This window comes from Echeneis naucrates, chromosome 20 (genome assembly GCF_900963305.1).
Source record: "Echeneis naucrates chromosome 20, fEcheNa1.1, whole genome shotgun sequence".
NCBI lineage: Eukaryota > Metazoa > Chordata > Actinopteri > Carangiformes > Echeneidae > Echeneis > Echeneis naucrates.
In genome coordinates this window covers 15,613,649-15,632,094 of record NC_042530.1, presented here as the reverse complement: position 1 = coordinate 15,632,094, position 18,446 = coordinate 15,613,649, and the positions used below count along the sequence as shown (strand labels likewise).

The following is an 18,446-nucleotide window of genomic DNA, read 5'->3' as shown; positions in this document are numbered from 1 at the left end:
TATCTACTGGTTATGAACTCCAGATTTTGTTTGCAAGCGAACCAAAAGCACTTCCTTAAAAAAGGGTCTCTATGGACTTGTTTTGGTCAATAACATGTGTTCCATGTATATAGTGTGTTTATGTCTATCCAGACCAATAGCACCAAGAGGGATATGGAAGCAGCAAACTAAAACACTGCCAAAATGACAAATTAAGTTTTATTGCTGGATAAGAGGCTGCTATTATTTGTAAGGCATTGTCTTAAAAATGTCTGATGTCAGAATTTTTCCTAGTGATAGAGGTGTTGGGCCTCCATGAGTTATTACTATCCTGCTCCAGTGCTCCTTCTACAAGTTGTAGAAGGAGTAAATATGTCCTAATGGAGTGTGTGGGTGGTGGAGTGTTGTCTAACATGTTGATGTACAGTCTCCTGCAGCCTTTCTTTTTGGTCAAGATCTGAATGCACAAGCCATAACATCAAACAATCCTGTGAGCCTGTCAATAAGATCCAATCCAAAATAGCCCATAAAATGCATATCTGGGTTTTGGCAGCTGACTCCAAAAGCAGAACCCTTGGTGGAATGTTCACGCTCACACGGTGCCAAATGGTTTGAACCGTAACGCTTCACTCTGACTCACACCCTTTGGTGAATAAAGGGCAAGCTAATGAAATCAAGTCCACTGCTCATAGGAGCCATGAAATGTCTGCTTTTGTAGCTGAGCTAATTATTCATCAGGGCCTTTCTAAAGATTAGTGTGGATAAATATGAAGAAGCAAATCCTTTAAATGGCTTTTTTTATTGTTCCTTTACAATCCCCCCTCCCTCCCTCTATCATTTTAGATACGACACAGGCAAGCACCCTTGTGAAATGACTCTAAGCCATTGTTCCTGTGTTATCCTGAAGACACGAAAGGCTAGTTAGCGCTGCCTTTGATAGAGATGCCCGGCACCATTTTAACATTTGTGTTATCAGCAAGACGGAGAATTACCCAGGCTGGGCTGTGGGGAATAAAGCCACTCGATCTTCTGTCTCCAGCTCTCTAGGAATAAAAAATAATAACGTGCAGGGACTGGGCTTATCTTGCTCCATTGTGTCACAAAAACTTTTCATAAAGACATCTCAATACACTCTGTGCATAAAGCATATGTAAACCTCCTGAAATGACAAAGTGGTTCTTGCTTTCCACACAGGGCAGCACAGTGATTTGCTCCTTATTGGAAGAAGGGGGCAATAATATGTATAGTTAGAATGATGGTTGCACAACAAAAAGGAATAAGAGAACAAGCTGATACATGAGAAAAACTTACATGAGCGCACTTGTTTGTAAACCCAGCAGTACAGTCTCAAAGACAGGACAGTGAAGTGAGCCAGAGAGGGCAATTGGACAGCCTCACCACCTCTGATGCCCCCTACAGGGCAGAAAGCTCCTAACAACACATACCTGCAGCTGGAAGCCTCCAGTTATCACAGGCAACAGCGCTAAAACAGCAGAGGAGCCAAGCAGGCGGAGTCCTATAGGCTTAAGTTCCAGAGACAGAGGTCAGAAAAACAGGATTGGGGAACTTTCAGCTATATGAAGCTAAATCCTGTTTTCAGTTCTTGTTTTCTGGAGAGTTGCACAACGGCCAAAAAAAATATATAATTAATATATAATATTTGTAATAAACAAAAATTCACAAATAGGTGCTTAAATATAAATTTCAGTCTCCAACTTTTTCTAATCAGTTGTATAGAGTAGAGAGAGTAGAGAGGAGTAGAGAAAAAAAACAGCTCTTAAAAAGAGTTTATGAATACACTGATCAGAAGCCAAGGGAGGATTTCCATTCTGATGTTCATCCCCTTTGCTTTATCACGTCTTGATTTTGTCCGAGAAACATTTTCATTTCAGTTTGGGACCTTTATTTAATTTCCTCTTGTTTTCTTTCCAGGGTTGGCTGGTTTTTTGCTCCTGGTTGCTGTTAGATCTGACACTTATAACATGAATGACTGCATCCAGACCGTGTACAGGATGACATATGCTGTCATTCACGAGTCTGGGTGTATTTTTGGCGCAGACTGAAGTGTGTGACAGAAAGATTGCTCATACACCGAGAGAGAGGAGCTTCTTTGTTAGAGGGAACACTGTGCTTCACCGTTGGGCCCCTATAGGCCCCCAGAAAACAGTACATCAGCCTATATGGTCCCTCTATAGTAATCTTATATTATATCTGTGGGACTTCAAGTGTAGAAGATCGTGGTTCATCGGTCATTGCTGACCTTACTGACTTTACTGTTTTATTCGTCTCACATTTCATAATAATCCATTTTGGAGTTGCGGCTTTATTGAATACGATTCACTGAAGGACAGGTAAAGCTACAGAGCTGTCTGAGTGATTCTATTTTTCTATAAAATGAGTAAATACCAGCAGATGTACCGCCGGGTTAACTCTCTCACTGTGCTGTGACCGCCTGACGTGTCCAGTGAAGGCTCCAGGCTGGCAGAGGGAGAGAGTAGTAGCAGGGTGAAATCTGCATCTTGTTTGCTGAGAGACCCCCACCACCACCAACAAACACGCACACACACTAGCACACGCACGCCAGCAGTCTCGCGCACCGGCGTACTCCTTGGTAAGGAGGCGTGTGTGTCTGGCAGGGACTTCAACACTCGGCATTCACAGCAACGCAGCAGCCCCAGAGCGGTGGCGCACGGAGAGGCGGAAACTTAGGATAAATCTGTAAGGACTTTTCTTTTTCTCTTTTTTAAAATCTACATCATTACTTCTTTATATTTGACTCTTTTGGACTGTCTATCATATCTCACATCGCCGGAACTTAACTTGTGACAGCGCTGAATGGGAAGCAGCGCAACGCGGAGACCCGGAGAAAACTGCTGAGGGACGATCATTCTGTACGCGGAGAGGAGAGCGAGTCTCCGGGCATCGGCCGTGCATCTTTGCGCGGTTGGACCTGGGAAGAGGTCGGACTGCTCTGTCGTTCTTCTCCGGCTTTAATAATAATAATAATAATAATAAGTGGGTGGGGTGGTAGGGGGTTCGCGGAGGGGAAATAACTTAACTTGCTCTTGTACGGAGCCGGAGAAGATTTGTGGACATTTAATCAGGATCAGGGAAGTCTGGTGTCGCGCTCACTGCTCCACGCATGTTGGAAGTGGGAAGAGGAGGGCTGGATGCCTCCGGTCCGCGGGTCCTCAAGGCGCAGGTGAATGCAGCTGCTTTTATTTGACTCATACACAGGGTCCAAAGAAAGACTGCCGTGTTAGTGCACTGCCGTCAGAGTAGATTTTATCCTGTTTCATATGACATGTATACCACACACAGCTCATCGGATATGATGTTTTTGTTGTTTTCAGATCATTAATACTCTGGATTTTAAATGCACAAATTAAGACTTTTTTCTATCCATTTACTGCCACGGGTTGCGTTTGTGCATGATTTCTCAGCGCAGGGTTGCATGTGTTGGGTGAAGTGGCTGAATTCAAGCCGGCTCCGGTCGGTCTCTTGTGCGTTGTGACCCGGTGAGGGCAGCCAGGAGTAAACGGCTGAGGCTGCTATAATTTACGTTTCAGTCGATTTCGACCTAAATTTAAGTGTCAGTTTAATTGTGTCACCGTTGTGGGGCGGACTTTAACAGGAGGCGCATCTGGGCAGCAAAAAAAATCGAGGCGAAGGGAAAACCGAAAACAGTTGATATATTATTTGTAACACTTGCGCAAAAGCGGGGCCCGGAAACAACACTGAGGTGTAGAAACCTCTCCAACTGGGCGAGAGATCCCGTACTTTGAGGGACGGATGCATTAGGAAAACACATGAGGAACTTGTGCCGTCAGTGTGTCACATATAATGATCAGTCCCAGATAGAAGGGAAACCCTGGGATCCTGAAATACTCACAGACCTCTTCATAATTCAGACTGTTCAAGCTGTTCACATTTCAGAGGAAACAACTGAATAATGATAGAATATTCCTAGAGGGAGTCCTGCTGTGTCACTACATCTTCCATTAATGTCTAACTCCTTTTTGTAAGAGGATAGAAGGAGGTGGGGGAGGAGGGAGAGTGAGTAAAAGAGAGGGGGAGGAAGAAGAGGAGACAGAGAGAGAGTCATGTCACTTAACGGACTGCTGGTGCCCTGTGACTCAGTGTGCGGCTCCGCTTACATATAAAGACACGGGGCTCTTACCGCTTAGGCTGGCTATTTGCAATCAAGCCAATCATGACCCTCTTGCGGTCCCCAGTCTGAGCCTATAGAAGAGAAGCCCTCGCAGTTTGGGGAAGGGGAGTATCCGTGTCTTTATAGTCTCCTCCATATCGTCCGTTGGTTTGGACAGATTGGGGGAATGACCAGTGCGCACGGCGGCATCCAGCACTCATAACCTGTTCACATCTCACAGCCTGTTTCTCTCAACTCCACAGCCAAGGATTACCTCTCCTGCTTCGTTTGAGTACCGTTTGGCGGAGTAAGGACGACGGGGAGTGGGGCATTTCTTCGTACACCTCGCGCTTTTGGCTCGCTCGGAGAGGATATGGCACGGACGGCGCTGGAGAGAGGAACGCAGCCGGCACAGGCGAGAGGAAACAGGAGCTGAATGACAGGATGCCAGCGACCTGAGCACGCACTTAGACCTCTTCCAGCTCCGTCAAACAAGTCTGATTCATTCACTCAGTTTAGAGGACAAAAGAAGAATACGCAACGAAAATATTTTGGAGGAGTTTCATTTTTTATATGCGTAATTTTATTTTTTTTGGCGATAAAACAAGGATGCATTGTGGATTAGTCTTTATCCTGTTCATAGGAATCCTCTCGGTCGTCAAGGCTTTCAAAAACGGTAAGCGAGACTTCTGATAGCTGTTCAAAATAAAGCTTTAATGCGCTCTGCAAGCCTTCTAATCCCGTTATTTTTCTAAAAGATTAGCTCTCTCTGATCTCCGCTGATCGTCTGGCAAACTCACAGGTCGCTCACCTGATAATTTTGCCCACACTTAAAGAAAAAACGTATTTTATTATTTATATTGCATATTGTATCCCCGCTTTCCTTCATTTGTGATTTCCCTACTTTCGTTCAATTCAACATTAAAATTATTCCTTTAATATTCCTAGTGTTGGCTTGTGGGGTTATTGTTGTTATTATAACTATAGTTTTTAGTATTATTATTATTATTATTATTATTATTAGTTATATGTTTAGAACATTTTATATTGTTCTGAAACAAAAACAGTCGCATTGTTTGATGTTTTTATTTGGTCTGGTGATTTTTCTTTCTTTCTTTTTTTTTTTACTCCTATTTTTTTGTTTTTGTTTTTGTTTTTTTTTTTTCATGTCGTATTAAATGATTCAGATCGGATTTCGTTCAGCCATTAGTCCCCAAACTGTTGTATGCTTCCGAGGGCCAAACGTTAAACTTGCTCAACTTCTTACTTTGTTTTCAGCTCCTAACTCCGTAAAGCGCCTTATTCCGATGGAGTAGGGTTTGGAGGTGTGCGCTTAGGTCAAAGCAGCAGATGGCCCAGGCTTTCAGGAATAAAAGGATGAAAACAGGCCACAAATAAAGAGAATTGTGGGCAGCAGCAGGCCTGTGGGGAAAACTAAGGATTATTCCTTTTTAGTGATAAAATAGAGTGTTTGAAGGAACAAACTGGCGGATCGTGTGACTGTTGTCTTGAGCAGAACAAAACTTTATTTTTAGACTGTTTATGTTGTGCATCAAACTGAAACCTAAGAACTCTTAATTTTCTCATTTAAATTACGATGAAATTAAAGTTTCAGAGCATGAAATGAAAGAATTGTTTTCTCCACTGGCTCAGGAATAACCCATCCCGCAAGAGCCATTTTTATAATTTTTAGTAGCACAGAATGTTAAAGAATTTCGCCCTTCAATTATTAGATAGATTGTGTGTTGTTTTGGTGTGATCAGTCTGTGCATCTGCCCCCATCGCCGCATGTGAAATTTGACTTTTCGCCTCTCACTCTGTAGATAAATGTGGAGGCAACATCAGAATCTCAAACGCCAACTACCTCACCTCGCCCGGTTATCCCATGTCGTACCCTTCTTCTCAGAGGTGCGTGTGGGTGATATCGGCTCCTGGTCCCCACCAGCGGATCCTCATCAACTTCAATCCGCATTTCGATCTGGAGGACCGAGAGTGCAAGTAAGAACCTGAGTTAGCGATCCTTTCTATGAAAAGCAGATGTAATGGGGTTTTGTTGTTATTTTGTGTGTTTATTCAGTTTTTAATGTTTTCTTTTTTGTTTTCCGACTCGAAATTCTTTTTGTGAGCATTTGTTTTCGGGCTCCAGTCTGATGTGAAGTTAGTTTTACAGTTTTGTGCGGTGGGGCCTCTAATCGGAACATTTTGGACATATTTTTCTGATGCAGCCAAATGAGGTTCATAGCACCCACTTGTCCTTCAGAGCTTACTTTCCTCCAGGAGAAGCTGTACTGAATAGTTAAGTCCAAGTGTGTGCTATGCACACACAAAAAAACACACACACTTCAGATTTATTCATATTTAACAACATCTATAGGTGTGTGTGCTCTGTATGCAGCTCCTGTGAGGTTTATTGGATTTATAAGTGTGTGTGTGTGTTTGTGCATGTGTGAAGCGTTCCCTCCCCTCACTCGTTCATATTGCACGTGAAACTGCGCCATCTAGTGTCTGCAGGCCCCGTGACGCTGTGCTGATGTGCTCTCTCTCTGGCGCTACATATGGCAGCAGGGACGTCTCACCCTGCCATTTGGTTTTGGAGTGTCTTCCTCTTGTCTTTGTTGGACGAAGTCAACAGGGTTGGATATTGATCTGAGTTATGGTACTTTTGCAGAAGGCGCTGGGAGCAGACGTAAATGCGACAGAGGCCTTTAACTGTAGCTAGATAATACTTTAATATGCCCATTTCAGTGTGCCATTGACTTTCTTATTCCCACTTAAAATCCCGTTACTCTCCAAACAAGCACAAAGTTCCAAGAATGGGCTACTTACAAAAGCAAAGCCATTCTGTTTGTTTTAATGTTAAATAGGCCTACCCAGTTAAAGCATTTGTCTCTCCTCTACTTTTTTTTCGCTCAAAATGTGGTGAAATGATTCGGTTACAGGTAGCAGCTGAGCCTTATTTGACTGGTGAGCCGCAAGCTGTCACATCCAACAAAACGCTAAGCGGCCAACCTGTTGTCAGATAGATAGTTTAAGCTGATGAAACCAGAGACAGTAATGTGATGAGCCTGTGTCAGTATGGGTGCCCTGAGGTGAGCCTCGCCCGGGCAGACCGCCGCGCTCTGATTGCCTGGGTGTGTGCATGTCTGTGATTGTATGTGGTTTTTCTGTGCGTGTGTCAGTTTCTCTGTCTGGGCTGTTTGTTTATGCTGCAGGGCTCAGGAGAGTACAGAGCTTTGCAGGATCTTGTTACTGTATCCCCGTTACACCCAAAAACCTGGACCCTACCCTTCTTTTGTTCTCCTTGAATGGGCCCATATATGTTTGCAGGGGTTTGGTTCTTTCAATCCCAGATTTCAATCCCATTTTAACCTTTTCTCTATTGCTGTCAGAGATTTATGGCAAGGGAACAGTGATGTCTCTCTAAGGCCGGCTGCTCCTTGAAGCTTCTTTTTGGGTCCAGTTTCAGGACTGGTAGGAGCGTTAAACTGTCCCACCAGTCAGAAGCAGCGTGAGGAAGGCGGGGTCACAGTAACAATGCTTGGGCTAATCAAATTAGTCAGGAATGAATTTCCTGTGTTTAAACGTGGGCAGTAACAAGAATTTAGCCACCACAGGCGCAGAACAAGGAAGCTTTTCTTCCAGGTTGAAAGGAGCACCCTCCTTTCAACTGGCTCCAAGTTTACCGATCCATCGACAAATTAGCTCAGTTCTCTTATAGAGGAGAAACTGATCAGTGATCATTTGCAGCGCCTGATCCATGTGGGCTATGCAGTGACTGTTCTAGAATACAGTCAGGCTGACCTAATGCTTTTTCCTATTTGTAACATGGTTTACAGCTTTATATTTGTGGTTTTCATGGGACTTAAGTTTCACTTTACAATAAATTCCACCTTGTGCCTTCATTTTGGATTTAGCAAGAAAAAACAAGCCACTGAGTGAAATCCATTTCCCTTATTCCTCCCTAATGTCTTTTAAATTGTGGCCCCGTTTAGCATGAAGGTGGCCTGTCGTATTAATCACTGACAAGGCATGCCACAGGTTATTCAATTGTAAACAAAGGCATAGTCAGTATGACTCTGAATAGAGTAGTAGGGCTATGATTTGCTTCGGACCATCAGACTCCTTGTCGCAGCTCCACTCACGAAATGTGCCCTTACATAATGGAAACTGAGAGTCAGAATGGCTTCCTTATCTGATGGACCGGCAGAGTGGGTGGAGGTTCAGGGGGGTGGGGGCTACAATGCATGCTTCAGTGCACCGCCTTGCAATCTAATTAGTGGGCAAATGGAACACATATGCACCACATGTACCCCAACATGGCTGTTATCAGCAAACCAAACAAGAAGCACTCAAAGTGGTGCTCGTAAAAAGAAAAACAGCCCTCACTCAGTGGAGTCTGGTGTTGTTGCACGTGTGTGCTACCCTTGACAGGTTTGTTTGGGGAAGTGCAGAGGCCTGTATCCTGAGAGCTGGAGGAGGAAAACACTTCATCACAGAGATAAGGAGACTAAGTGAGCCCTGTGATTCTCAATGCAGAACGTGTTTACCTTTCACGCACCGCTGTAGACTTTCACAGAGTCGAGTTTTCAGGGGCCACCCTCGCCGCTCAAACAGCTAATGAAGTTTGAGGCAAAGGCGCAGTCTGCATCAAGGCAAATATTTGAAGGCAATTCACTCTGAAAATCAGCGGAATGCACAAGCTAAACTCAAGTGAAAATTGAAGTAAATAGATATGCTTTGGCTCTGCTCCCCTCCTCAAGTACCCGTTCTGTTTCTCTGCTATCTGATTATGGCTGTCAGGCTCGTCTGGCTGTGGCAGCTCTGACATCTGAAAAAAAAAAAAAAATTGAAGCTTTAGAGGATTCCATTCTAAACAAATGACAGGTTTCACATAAGGTAGATTGGAGAGCAATTGATCCAATTTGCAAAATTGTGGTACAGTTCTTATTGTTCAAGTCAGGTAAAGTTGGACCGTCCAGAGTTTTGAACTCACTCAAACTAGAGTGTTTCATCCTGAGATGCAGGCTGTTCTCAGCACCTTCTCTCCTGCTGACTCAAAGAAGAAAACCATCTTTCTATAGAAATGATGTGTCCTACTCTTGGCAACATTATGAATCATTGATGGCGTTGGGTTTGCTGACCAGACTGAAAACAGTTCCTGTACTTCTCCAGCACTCTGAACTCCCTTGCAGTCAGTCAGTCAGTCAGTGCTACACTGTTTGTTTTGGATGAGTAGGAGTAGAGAGAGGTTAAAAACAGGGAGAGAGAGTCTCCTTTTTATTTGGCCCTCTCTTCATTTCTTTGCTTTTCTCTCTGTCTGGATAGTGTTTTTTGGACCTCACAGAAATTCCAGTGTGACAGTCTGAGCAGCAGATGAGATGTATAGCAGGGTGGTACAAGGCAGTAGAGATATGTGAGGAATGCTTCTTTAAGGAGCCCCCTTTGTGGGGGAGATTGTATAGAGAGTCAGTGAAAGTCTCCTGCCCCACCACGCCTCAGGAGTCTGTGAGAGCCCCCCTGCCTGTAGGTGCCTGTAACCCAAAGCTTGGAAAAGCACTTTTCCCCTTCTTTTTAATTGTAGTCTTCTCCCTCTCTTTCCTTTTGCCCCTTCCTCTGCAATCTCCTGCTGAGCTGGCCCTGTAGGGTTCCCTGGACTGCTTGTAAGGCAAACATTCTCCACCGTGCAGTCTTTACAACAGACATGCTGCCTCTCCTGGCATTCTTGACCTGACCTGATGAGTAACCAGAGGTATTACCCTCTAGATCTGCAGTTGACTCCTTCTTTGTCATGTGGAATTTCAGTAATTCAGTAATTTATCAGGTGGTGCTGCCCAACAGGGGGCCACCTGTTCTTAGGAAGTGAGAGTAGGCAGAGGGAGGTACTAGGCAACTGTCCCTAATCCCTGCACCCCTTCCACTGGAATAGCATGTAGCAGTTGCACGATAAAGAGCAGTAGAGGTTCAGAGCTGGGGAGTGAGGAGCAAGAACTCTTCCCCAATAACCACTCTTATCACACTCCCTCTGCAAGGGAACCATGTGCAAATAAGGGGAAGTGGGCTCCATGAGCATTTATCAGCCGTTGTCATGGAGGAAAGTAAACACTGAAAAATTAAAAAGGAACCTTTTTTAACAGTCCAGTGTTGGTAGTAGCTTTTAAAGACGGGAAGTATTGGGACCTAAGGAGCACGAGGCCTGGGGGCCGGGACCAGAGCTCTGGAGTGACACGGATGGTTGGAGATACACATAGCCTGTTAGCGGACATTTATTTCTGTTGTTGGTACGTAAGTCTTTTAAAGTGAATGTCACAGAGAGGCATCCATGCCATGGGGGGGCGAGGACTCAAAATAGGCACAATAAAATCAAGAGAGCCGAGGGCTACACCACTTCTTTTAACTACCGGGTTTGACAAAAGCAGCTGAAATTATGCACCTGGTATTTTCCTCAGCAACACACTCCCGCAGTTCATTACAATTGAAAGCAAATGAAACTGAATATCTTGGAGAAAAAAAGAGCTTGTCAAACGCATCTCAAAGAGCAACTTGCTTTGAATGTCTTGTTTGAACATCACAGCAATTACACCAAATATTATTTTGTCAGCATTGTAAAATGTCCAGAAAGCATTTCTCATCTCGAATTTCTATTTACAAAATATTAGACCTGTTTCCAAGCTGTGAAACATCCCCATTAATGATCCAAGAGAGTCATTCAAAGCAAATTAATGCTGCAGTGCTGTTAAATGGAAAAAGTTTACCTTGTTAATTTACCAGAGGGCAGAAAGGACAGGGACAGCAGACAGAGGTGTTACTTCAGAAAGCTGTTGACCTTCACTGTCATTACTCCTTCTTCATCATCTCTTTTAAACATAAAGGGCTACTTCCTGTTTAATGAGCAGGATTAAAGTAGGTCTGTGCATATGTGCTTGCATGCATAGAATATATGTGTGTGTGTGACCATCAGGATGAGGTTCTTTTTTTTTTTTTTCCGGTGAAGTGTTTCACCTTGGCCGAGGCTTGGAAGGGCAGCCTGATTGAAAAGCTTTCTGGCCGTGGCATCTGCCATCCTCCCTGCTGTTCTGTCACCACTTTGATTCATGCACAACCTGACCACAACCGGGAGGCGAGCCACTCTACCTCACAGCAGGGGGGAGGCCCACTCCATAGCGGAAGAGTGGGGAAAAGGAGGATTGAAAAAGACCGAGACAGAGAGAAAGAGACGAGTCAAGGCCCATGCTCATAAATAACCCCACAGATTTCAAGTCTCAGTCACATATTGATGGAGGGACAAAAGCATCATAGAGTTTCACGTGACTGTCTGTTTTGTTTTTCATCTCAATGTGGGAGTTAGCAACCCGTATTAGCCAGGGATTGACTGTCACTAAGCTACTTCTGGCACAATGTTGGTGAATTCTTTTCTTAAGTTTTTTTCCAGCCTCAAACCAGTACAAGCATCCCTATATGGAAGTTTCTTGTGGAATGAAGCTGCGGGCCACACAATTTAGAGATGTCAGCAGTATGCTCTTTTAATTCTTTATCCGAAGCAGATTTCAAGAAATGGAGCTTCATGGAGAGACTCGTGATTAAAGGACACAGCATTTGGTAATCTTAGCTTGTTATCTGGACACACATCTATTGACTGTAAGAAAAAAATTCATTCTCATTTTCCTTCCAGCGCAGCCGAAAAAGCATTAAACACTGAGGCTGTAATTCAATTATGCGTTTCTGTTTCCAAAGGACAGTTGGCAATAAGTACCCTCCCCCTTTCTTGTATAATATAATTAGCAACAGGTTTTCCCTCTCTCTTCTTCTCTCTCTCTTTTCTGTCCATCAAATGCTGATTTGCCCATTTGCGAGGCTGTATGTGAAAAAAAAAACAAGAAGTGAAATGGACGGTGGATAATTAACAATAATTCCAGTTCATGAAATGCGGGTCTTAGGACCGATATCAGGAGTGGATTACTTTCACATACCAACGTCTTATATATTAATCCATCCCAAAGGACACAAGGAAGAGAAGAGACTCTTTAGAGATACTGATAGACGGAGTTCGAGACACTCTAATATGGCATGTCCAGGCTTGTCACACATGTTTCCTTCAGTGGCCTAACCTTGAATGTAGCTGTTGATTTTGATTGATGTGACTGTGGTCCTGTCTGTTGCCCTAACGCCCTGGTGTTTACAGATTCTCAAGAGGTGGCAGGTGGGAGGGGGCCGCTCAGCAACTGCAGAAGCTCTTCACTCAAACAATAAAGCAGGTCCCCAGAGGGGCTTTGGTTGAAGTAAAATTTGTTTGCAATGTGCAAGAGGTTAGGTGGGTAGGAAGTATAGCCAAGGACCCTCCTGTTTCAGCTCCTAGATCCCCGGGGTCATTTTCGGGGTTGTTGTGTGTATGCACAGCAGGCTTCTGTTGCCCGCTGGTTTTTCTCCACCTCTACACTCGCTCTGATTCAGCTGACATGGCAAGAAGACAGTGATTGATGGGGCAGTACCCCATTGCTCTCTGATTGAGTTAGAGCACTCACAATCCCTGGCTTTGTTTGCTCTTTGCTTGATCTCGCTTCGCTAAATTGGCAACATTAGTCATGGTCTTTCTTTTTCCTTGCAACCACCATTGCTTTTTTTTCTCACGACTTTATTTCTTTTGTTACATGACAGTAATTGTAAAAAGGAGTGTAAATTCAGCCTTGCAGCAACTTTCTGTGGTATTATCACAGTGGGGCAGTGGAGGGTAGAATCTCTGGCGCTTGTTCAGCCATTCCAGGATAACCCCTGTGTCAAGAAGGGCCCTATCCTTCTACACAAACTCTCAGAGGAATTGAGCAAAAGGAATATGGAAAATATACTGCTAGACAGACAGCCTCAAAATAGGCAGCAAATTCTGATTGTAGGGCCAGTTTTTAGAAGAGTCACCTTGCCCTCCAAATGCAGACTAGAGCTGGCCGGCTAACGGCACTTAGATCGGGCCTGTAATGCCAGACATTCAGCCTCTCTCCCTGGCACCACGGAAGAGTTGTATGGCCTGGCATGTGGCCTTCACAGTGTGGACTGTTTGGCTTTCAAAGTGCTGTATCATTGGAAAATCTGAGTTCTTTGCATGCAGCAAGAACACTGCAGCCATCAGAATGAAACAAAGGATGTGGGTTTTAAAAATCCGAGGGCTAATCAACTGGCTATGTAGCAAATGTGTCACTCAAAGTAAATATGTGACCATTGTAAAAACACTCCCCTTATTTATTTGGATCACCACCCCTATTCCTCTTCCTGTTCAGAACCACAAATAGCTTTTCTTGTCAAGGTTGCTGTGTGGTTTAAGGTCAGGTGTAGTTACTGGCGGCTGTTTGTGCATATTGTCGACACTGAAGCAAACAATTCCACTCCGCCTCCACAGCTCTCACTCATGGCCTGTGCACTGAGTCTCCATGCTCCCAGCCAAGTGGCCTCATGTCCAGCCAGATGACCAGGTCATGGAGCACCCAGGCAATACTGCTCTTTCACCCCCACAGTCCCCGCTGCCTATACAGGCTGCAGGGAGGACAAAGGAAAGGAAGAAGAGGGAGAGCACCCGGGGAGGGGGGCAGATGGGGTGTTTAATTGAATAATTCCCAGTGCAGTTATTACTGCCATTGCCCTCAAGCATTATTTCTGTTGTAGAGTCCTGTAAAAGAATCTCAGAGAGAGAACAAGCTCCACACACCGAACATTCAGCAGTGCTGACAGTTGTTTGCCAACTACCTCTATCAGCTATTTGCACAATTTCTTTCTTTTGTTTTTATTCCTGCACTACGTCTATCAACCACCCAACCGACATGCCTTCACACTTTTTTTCTATTTCCCTGACAAGCCACTCTTTCTCGCTTCCTGCTCATTGTGAGAGGAAGAGGGAGAGTTTTGAACAGCACCCTTTAACTTTACCTCTAGATGACCTCCTCATTGGCTGAACTCCACTCCTCCCTTCCTCCCCTGTTCCTCTCACCATCTGTAAATGCAGGGTACTCCAGATATATTCAGCTTATTATACAGAGAGGAGCACTAGGTTGTTAACAATTGCTTCCATGTTTCTTCTTGTCACATGGTTCCTGGTCCTCAGTCACATCACACTCATAAAGACATGAGCTGGATACCCAGCAATAGTTTGACCCCTGAATTCTCCACCTGTTATGACATACTGGAAAAAATTGGAGCCTTTTGACTTGAAAGTTTTGGTCACAAAGTCACAGTTAGCCAAGTACAAACATGGTTTTCTTATCATGTCTTGCTAAGTATTGATCAAAGAAATATAACTGGCTGAAGAATGTAATGCACTGAGAGACTGGGGCTATGGTTGAGTCTGGGTGAGGTGGCCCCTGTGCTCCCTCCTTGCAGGATATCCATGTATCCATGTAACTGAGCCCTGTAGGTGCCCTATAGGGTGAGGAGGCAACAATATCAGGGACAGCGTATACATCATCCCCTGCCATGCCACATGGGCAGCTTTTCTCCTAGTACCCTGTTATTTTTACCCTTGACTTCTCATTGTCTTAACGATGGCATATCATCTGAGCCATGCCACAGACCCCTGTGGAGGACTCTCTTTGCTCACCTTTGCCTGCCCTGTGTAATCAGAGATCCTCTCGAATGTCAAGGTGGGACAAATGGGAGTCATTCCCTTCTGTAATGGCCCCAGAAATGGGTTGGAGTGCTTTTCTTTCCCTCCCTCTCTTTGTCTCTTCCTTCTGACAAAGCACATGGTCCTTTTCATCCCCTCCATATTAATTGCTTTCTCTGACTCCTTGTATTTTTCAGGCTTTTATACCAATTTCTTGCTTTTTTTCTTTTTCAGCCCTTAAGAAATTAAGAAGACATTTCTGTCTCTGTCATATTAAAGTTTTGTTTATAACTGACTAATTGCAAAACAGCTCTCAGTAAAAATGACTAGACTACACTGGGGCCTTTCTTCTTTGGAGTATTTCTTAGAAATGAATCTTATGGGTGGGTGGCGTAATTTGCAGAGACTGAATATTCATATCTGCACAGTAAAATACATATGAAGCGCTGCTGTGTGATAAGCAATTTCATTTCCGAAGCTCACTTAGCAGGAAAAAGTGCTAAATGTGTATATCCATTTGCCATAGGCGGATTTATATTTAATTGTACTGTAGTCATTATAACGAGATCTATTATGGAGATCCTCAACCCTGCTCAGCTTTAATATACAGCTTTTGTACAGTCATGAATTTTAGCACCTCAGCTATCTTCTGCAGTTGGATGTATATCACTGATTTAAAATTTCAAACAACTGTAATTATAGTTATTGTAATTATTAGGATTTTGATTACGATTATTATTGTTGTTGTTGTCAAATATAATAACAACAAAATGGACATTTACTCTTTTTTTTACTGCATTCATAGATTATTTATTTAACCCATTTTGAGTACTGAACTTTTACGATTTTTATTAATATTAATAAATGAATATTATATGATCTTGCCGTAAACATGCGGTGAAGCATGTCCAGGAGACATCAGCTGTTCATTAGAACACAAAGAAACCAGAAATCTAAATGTTTTCAGTTGCTATTAACTTAAGTCAGCGTTGGACCACATAGATTAAGTGACCAAAATCTCATTTATACTCACACTTAAACATATTATTGTGGCATATTGAGCATAAGAAGAAAATATGCACCACTCTCCTTTGGTCCTGCAGGCACATCAGAGTCACTCAGAGGGAAAGAAAAAAAAAATCTGCCAAACACTCTTATGCCCTAAATATGAGGTTGTCAAAGTTCATGAGCAGTAAGGATCCCTTCCCAGAGGCATAAATGTGCCGCTATCTTTCTGTGTTCATATTTCAGAATAAAGGATTATTGTGTATCCTGCAGAGGAGGGGCAGGGGGATGGGAGCACAATAATCGAGCCTAAATAGTTGAATTCATTAATTTGATAGTTGGCAACAGCAGACCTCTCAACAGTGTAATTAGGAAAGCTAATGGATGGAGGGACGTTAAATCCATCAATGCTAATGATAATTGCTATTTGAGAGAGCAAATATGCTTTAGAAATGGATGGCCAAAGACACCAATAAATAAAAAACTACTATAGCATCCAAAAATATGACAGCTCTGACACCCACTGGGTGGGGGTGACGCCCAAAGAGGGCCCAGTAGACAGTTACAGCTAGGCCATCTGGGTGGGGCATCCATCTTTTTTATCTTCCATCCTTCCACGTGGCAGTATGGTAGTGGCCAAAGCAATCATACCCTTCTCCCCTCGCTGACAAGGAACCACTTCTGAACCCATCTGTGCTGATTGGTTGGTGGTTTATCCCACTCATTGAGTTGGCACATTCTGCAGCCTTTGATTCCTCATAACTTTCTGCAGATTCAGAAGTTGCGGCTTTGCTAGCTTTAAAAAGCCTCGCCATTTTCCAATGTCTCGTGGTCAGGCCTCTGTTTTAACGATGAGGTCTCCCCCCCATAAAAAATTTTAATGTTAGCAAGTCACAAGGGTTAATGTTTTAAGCTTAGAACATTAAGATGTAGACCTGGTTTTGTGCCAAGTTTTTTTGTCTATCCAGGCAAGCTTATGTTTGGTCATTACAACTGCATTGGGCCTACGGAAAGATGGAACTTGTTATTCTAGTTGAGGTTACTGAATTATACATGTAAGAGGGAAGGAAGTGCAGGTGGGAAAGTGAAGACAGATCATTTTGTTTCAATAATATTTCCCCTCCAGTCTTGGAAAAAGGAAGTCTAATAATCAGTTTGTCTCTAGGCCTCATGGTACAAATGTTACAATGACAGTTTGTGATCTGAGACTCATTAACCAGTGAGAGCTCTGGATGGAGGTTCCTGACAGCTGACAACAACGTAGCCGTTACCCCACTAAGTCTCCCTCAGCCTGGCAGAGATGTCCTGAGTATGTTGTCTAGGCCTTTCCACCAGTGAGATGTTTTGACATGTTGTAGGTGACATGTTTTCGTTCAATAGCATGTTACAGCGTGACAGGCACAGAAAGGGAATTGCCAGAGAAAAGTGTGAGGTATTTGTTCTATATCGAGCTGAACCGAAAGGAGTTATAGCAAAGAAAGCACTCTTGTTCTGGGGTTTTCCCACAGAATGCTCCTCCAGCTTATAAATGGTCTGATTAAGAAATCTAACCAATTGTATGAGGTTTTATACAGTCATTGTGTTATTCCATTGCCTCAGATTGTATTGCTTTTGTAGAGCCATATCAAGCGGACGTTTATAGAGGGGGGACAGATTATTTCCATGGGAAAGCTTCAGGCAATATAACTGTTATATTGTTAGACCAGCGGTTTGTCGCCTTCTCTTTGGCTTTGCAAGGAAGCCTAATGTTCTCATTTGACACTAGCGGATTGCTTTCTCTCTGTGCCTGAAGAAAGAAGGCAAGCTAATACATTCAAGTTGGTGAAGCGAAGGTCGTTGAGAATTACATTCATTCTCGCACCCCCTCGCCCCGCCTCTCACCCATACCCCTCTCTTTTTTCCCTTTAATTTCCCCACTGGGTTGGCAAACCGTTTTCACTATTAGCACTGTGGTAGGCAGCTTACTGTGTGTGAGTGTGTGTGTGTGTGTGTGTGTGTGTGTGTCTGTGTGTTGCGCATTGCTGACAGGCCCACCCAGACCCAAAGCAGACTAGACAGATAAATAGGTGTGTCGCTCAACTGAATTGTACTGTCATGAGGAATAAGACCCAACAAGTACAACAGTGATACAACATAAAAAAGCAGCACACAGGTCTCTGAGCAGAGGAATCAGTGTTTAATGTGACAGATCAGGAGGATGTAGTTAAGAGGCAATCCCTGAAATATGTGGATCCATCCATGGCTTAAAAGTGAGCCTTGCTCATCATCTTTTTTTATGATCCTGGATAAAGGCTATTAACCATCTTCCTGTCTTTCCTGACTCTCACCCACAGAAGTATTTTCCCACAAGTGTTTAGAGCAATGGCTCAGAGCTACATTTAACACGGCGGGCAGCAGGAGAGCCTGGTGAAGGCGTCAAACTGCCCTGCCAAGCGTTTGCCATAATCTCTTCCAGATGATAAGGGCTTGGATGGAGCAGTTTGGACCCACTGTTACAGAACCGCTGGAGCTCTGGCTGACACACCAGTCATTTAGGAATAAACAGAGAAATTTTAAATGTCTTCTCTTTCTATCTGTCCGTCTGTCCTTGCACATAAAGCACAAAGAGGCATATTTCTTCCATCTGCATCCTTCTCTCCCACATGCTGCCTATGTGGGGGCTTGCCATCTAACGATGCACTATGGTAATAATACAATAAACAGTTTTTCCAAAGGTGCGACAAGTTGAAA

At 43.7% G+C, this 18,446-nt stretch overlaps 1 protein-coding gene across 3 annotated transcripts in view; it reads left to right on the top strand.

The window, feature by feature from the left end:
• Positions 1-2,637: 2,637 nt before the first annotated feature.
• The window catches only part of nrp1a (neuropilin 1a), a 62,379-nt gene continuing 46,570 nt past the window's right edge, over positions 2,638-18,446 (top strand). For 2 of the 3 annotated variants that reach the window (XM_029529082.1, XM_029529080.1), the window contains exons 1-3: positions 3,020-3,181; positions 4,393-4,805; positions 5,953-6,127. In XM_029529082.1, the coding sequence (XP_029384942.1) occupies positions 4,703-4,805; positions 5,953-6,127 (278 nt within the window). In that variant the 5' untranslated portion in view covers positions 3,020-3,181; positions 4,393-4,702. Of the gene's footprint in view, positions 2,698-3,019; positions 3,182-4,392; positions 4,806-5,952; positions 6,128-18,446 lie in introns of those variants that run through there. The other variant, XM_029529081.1, reaches the window with a different exon arrangement.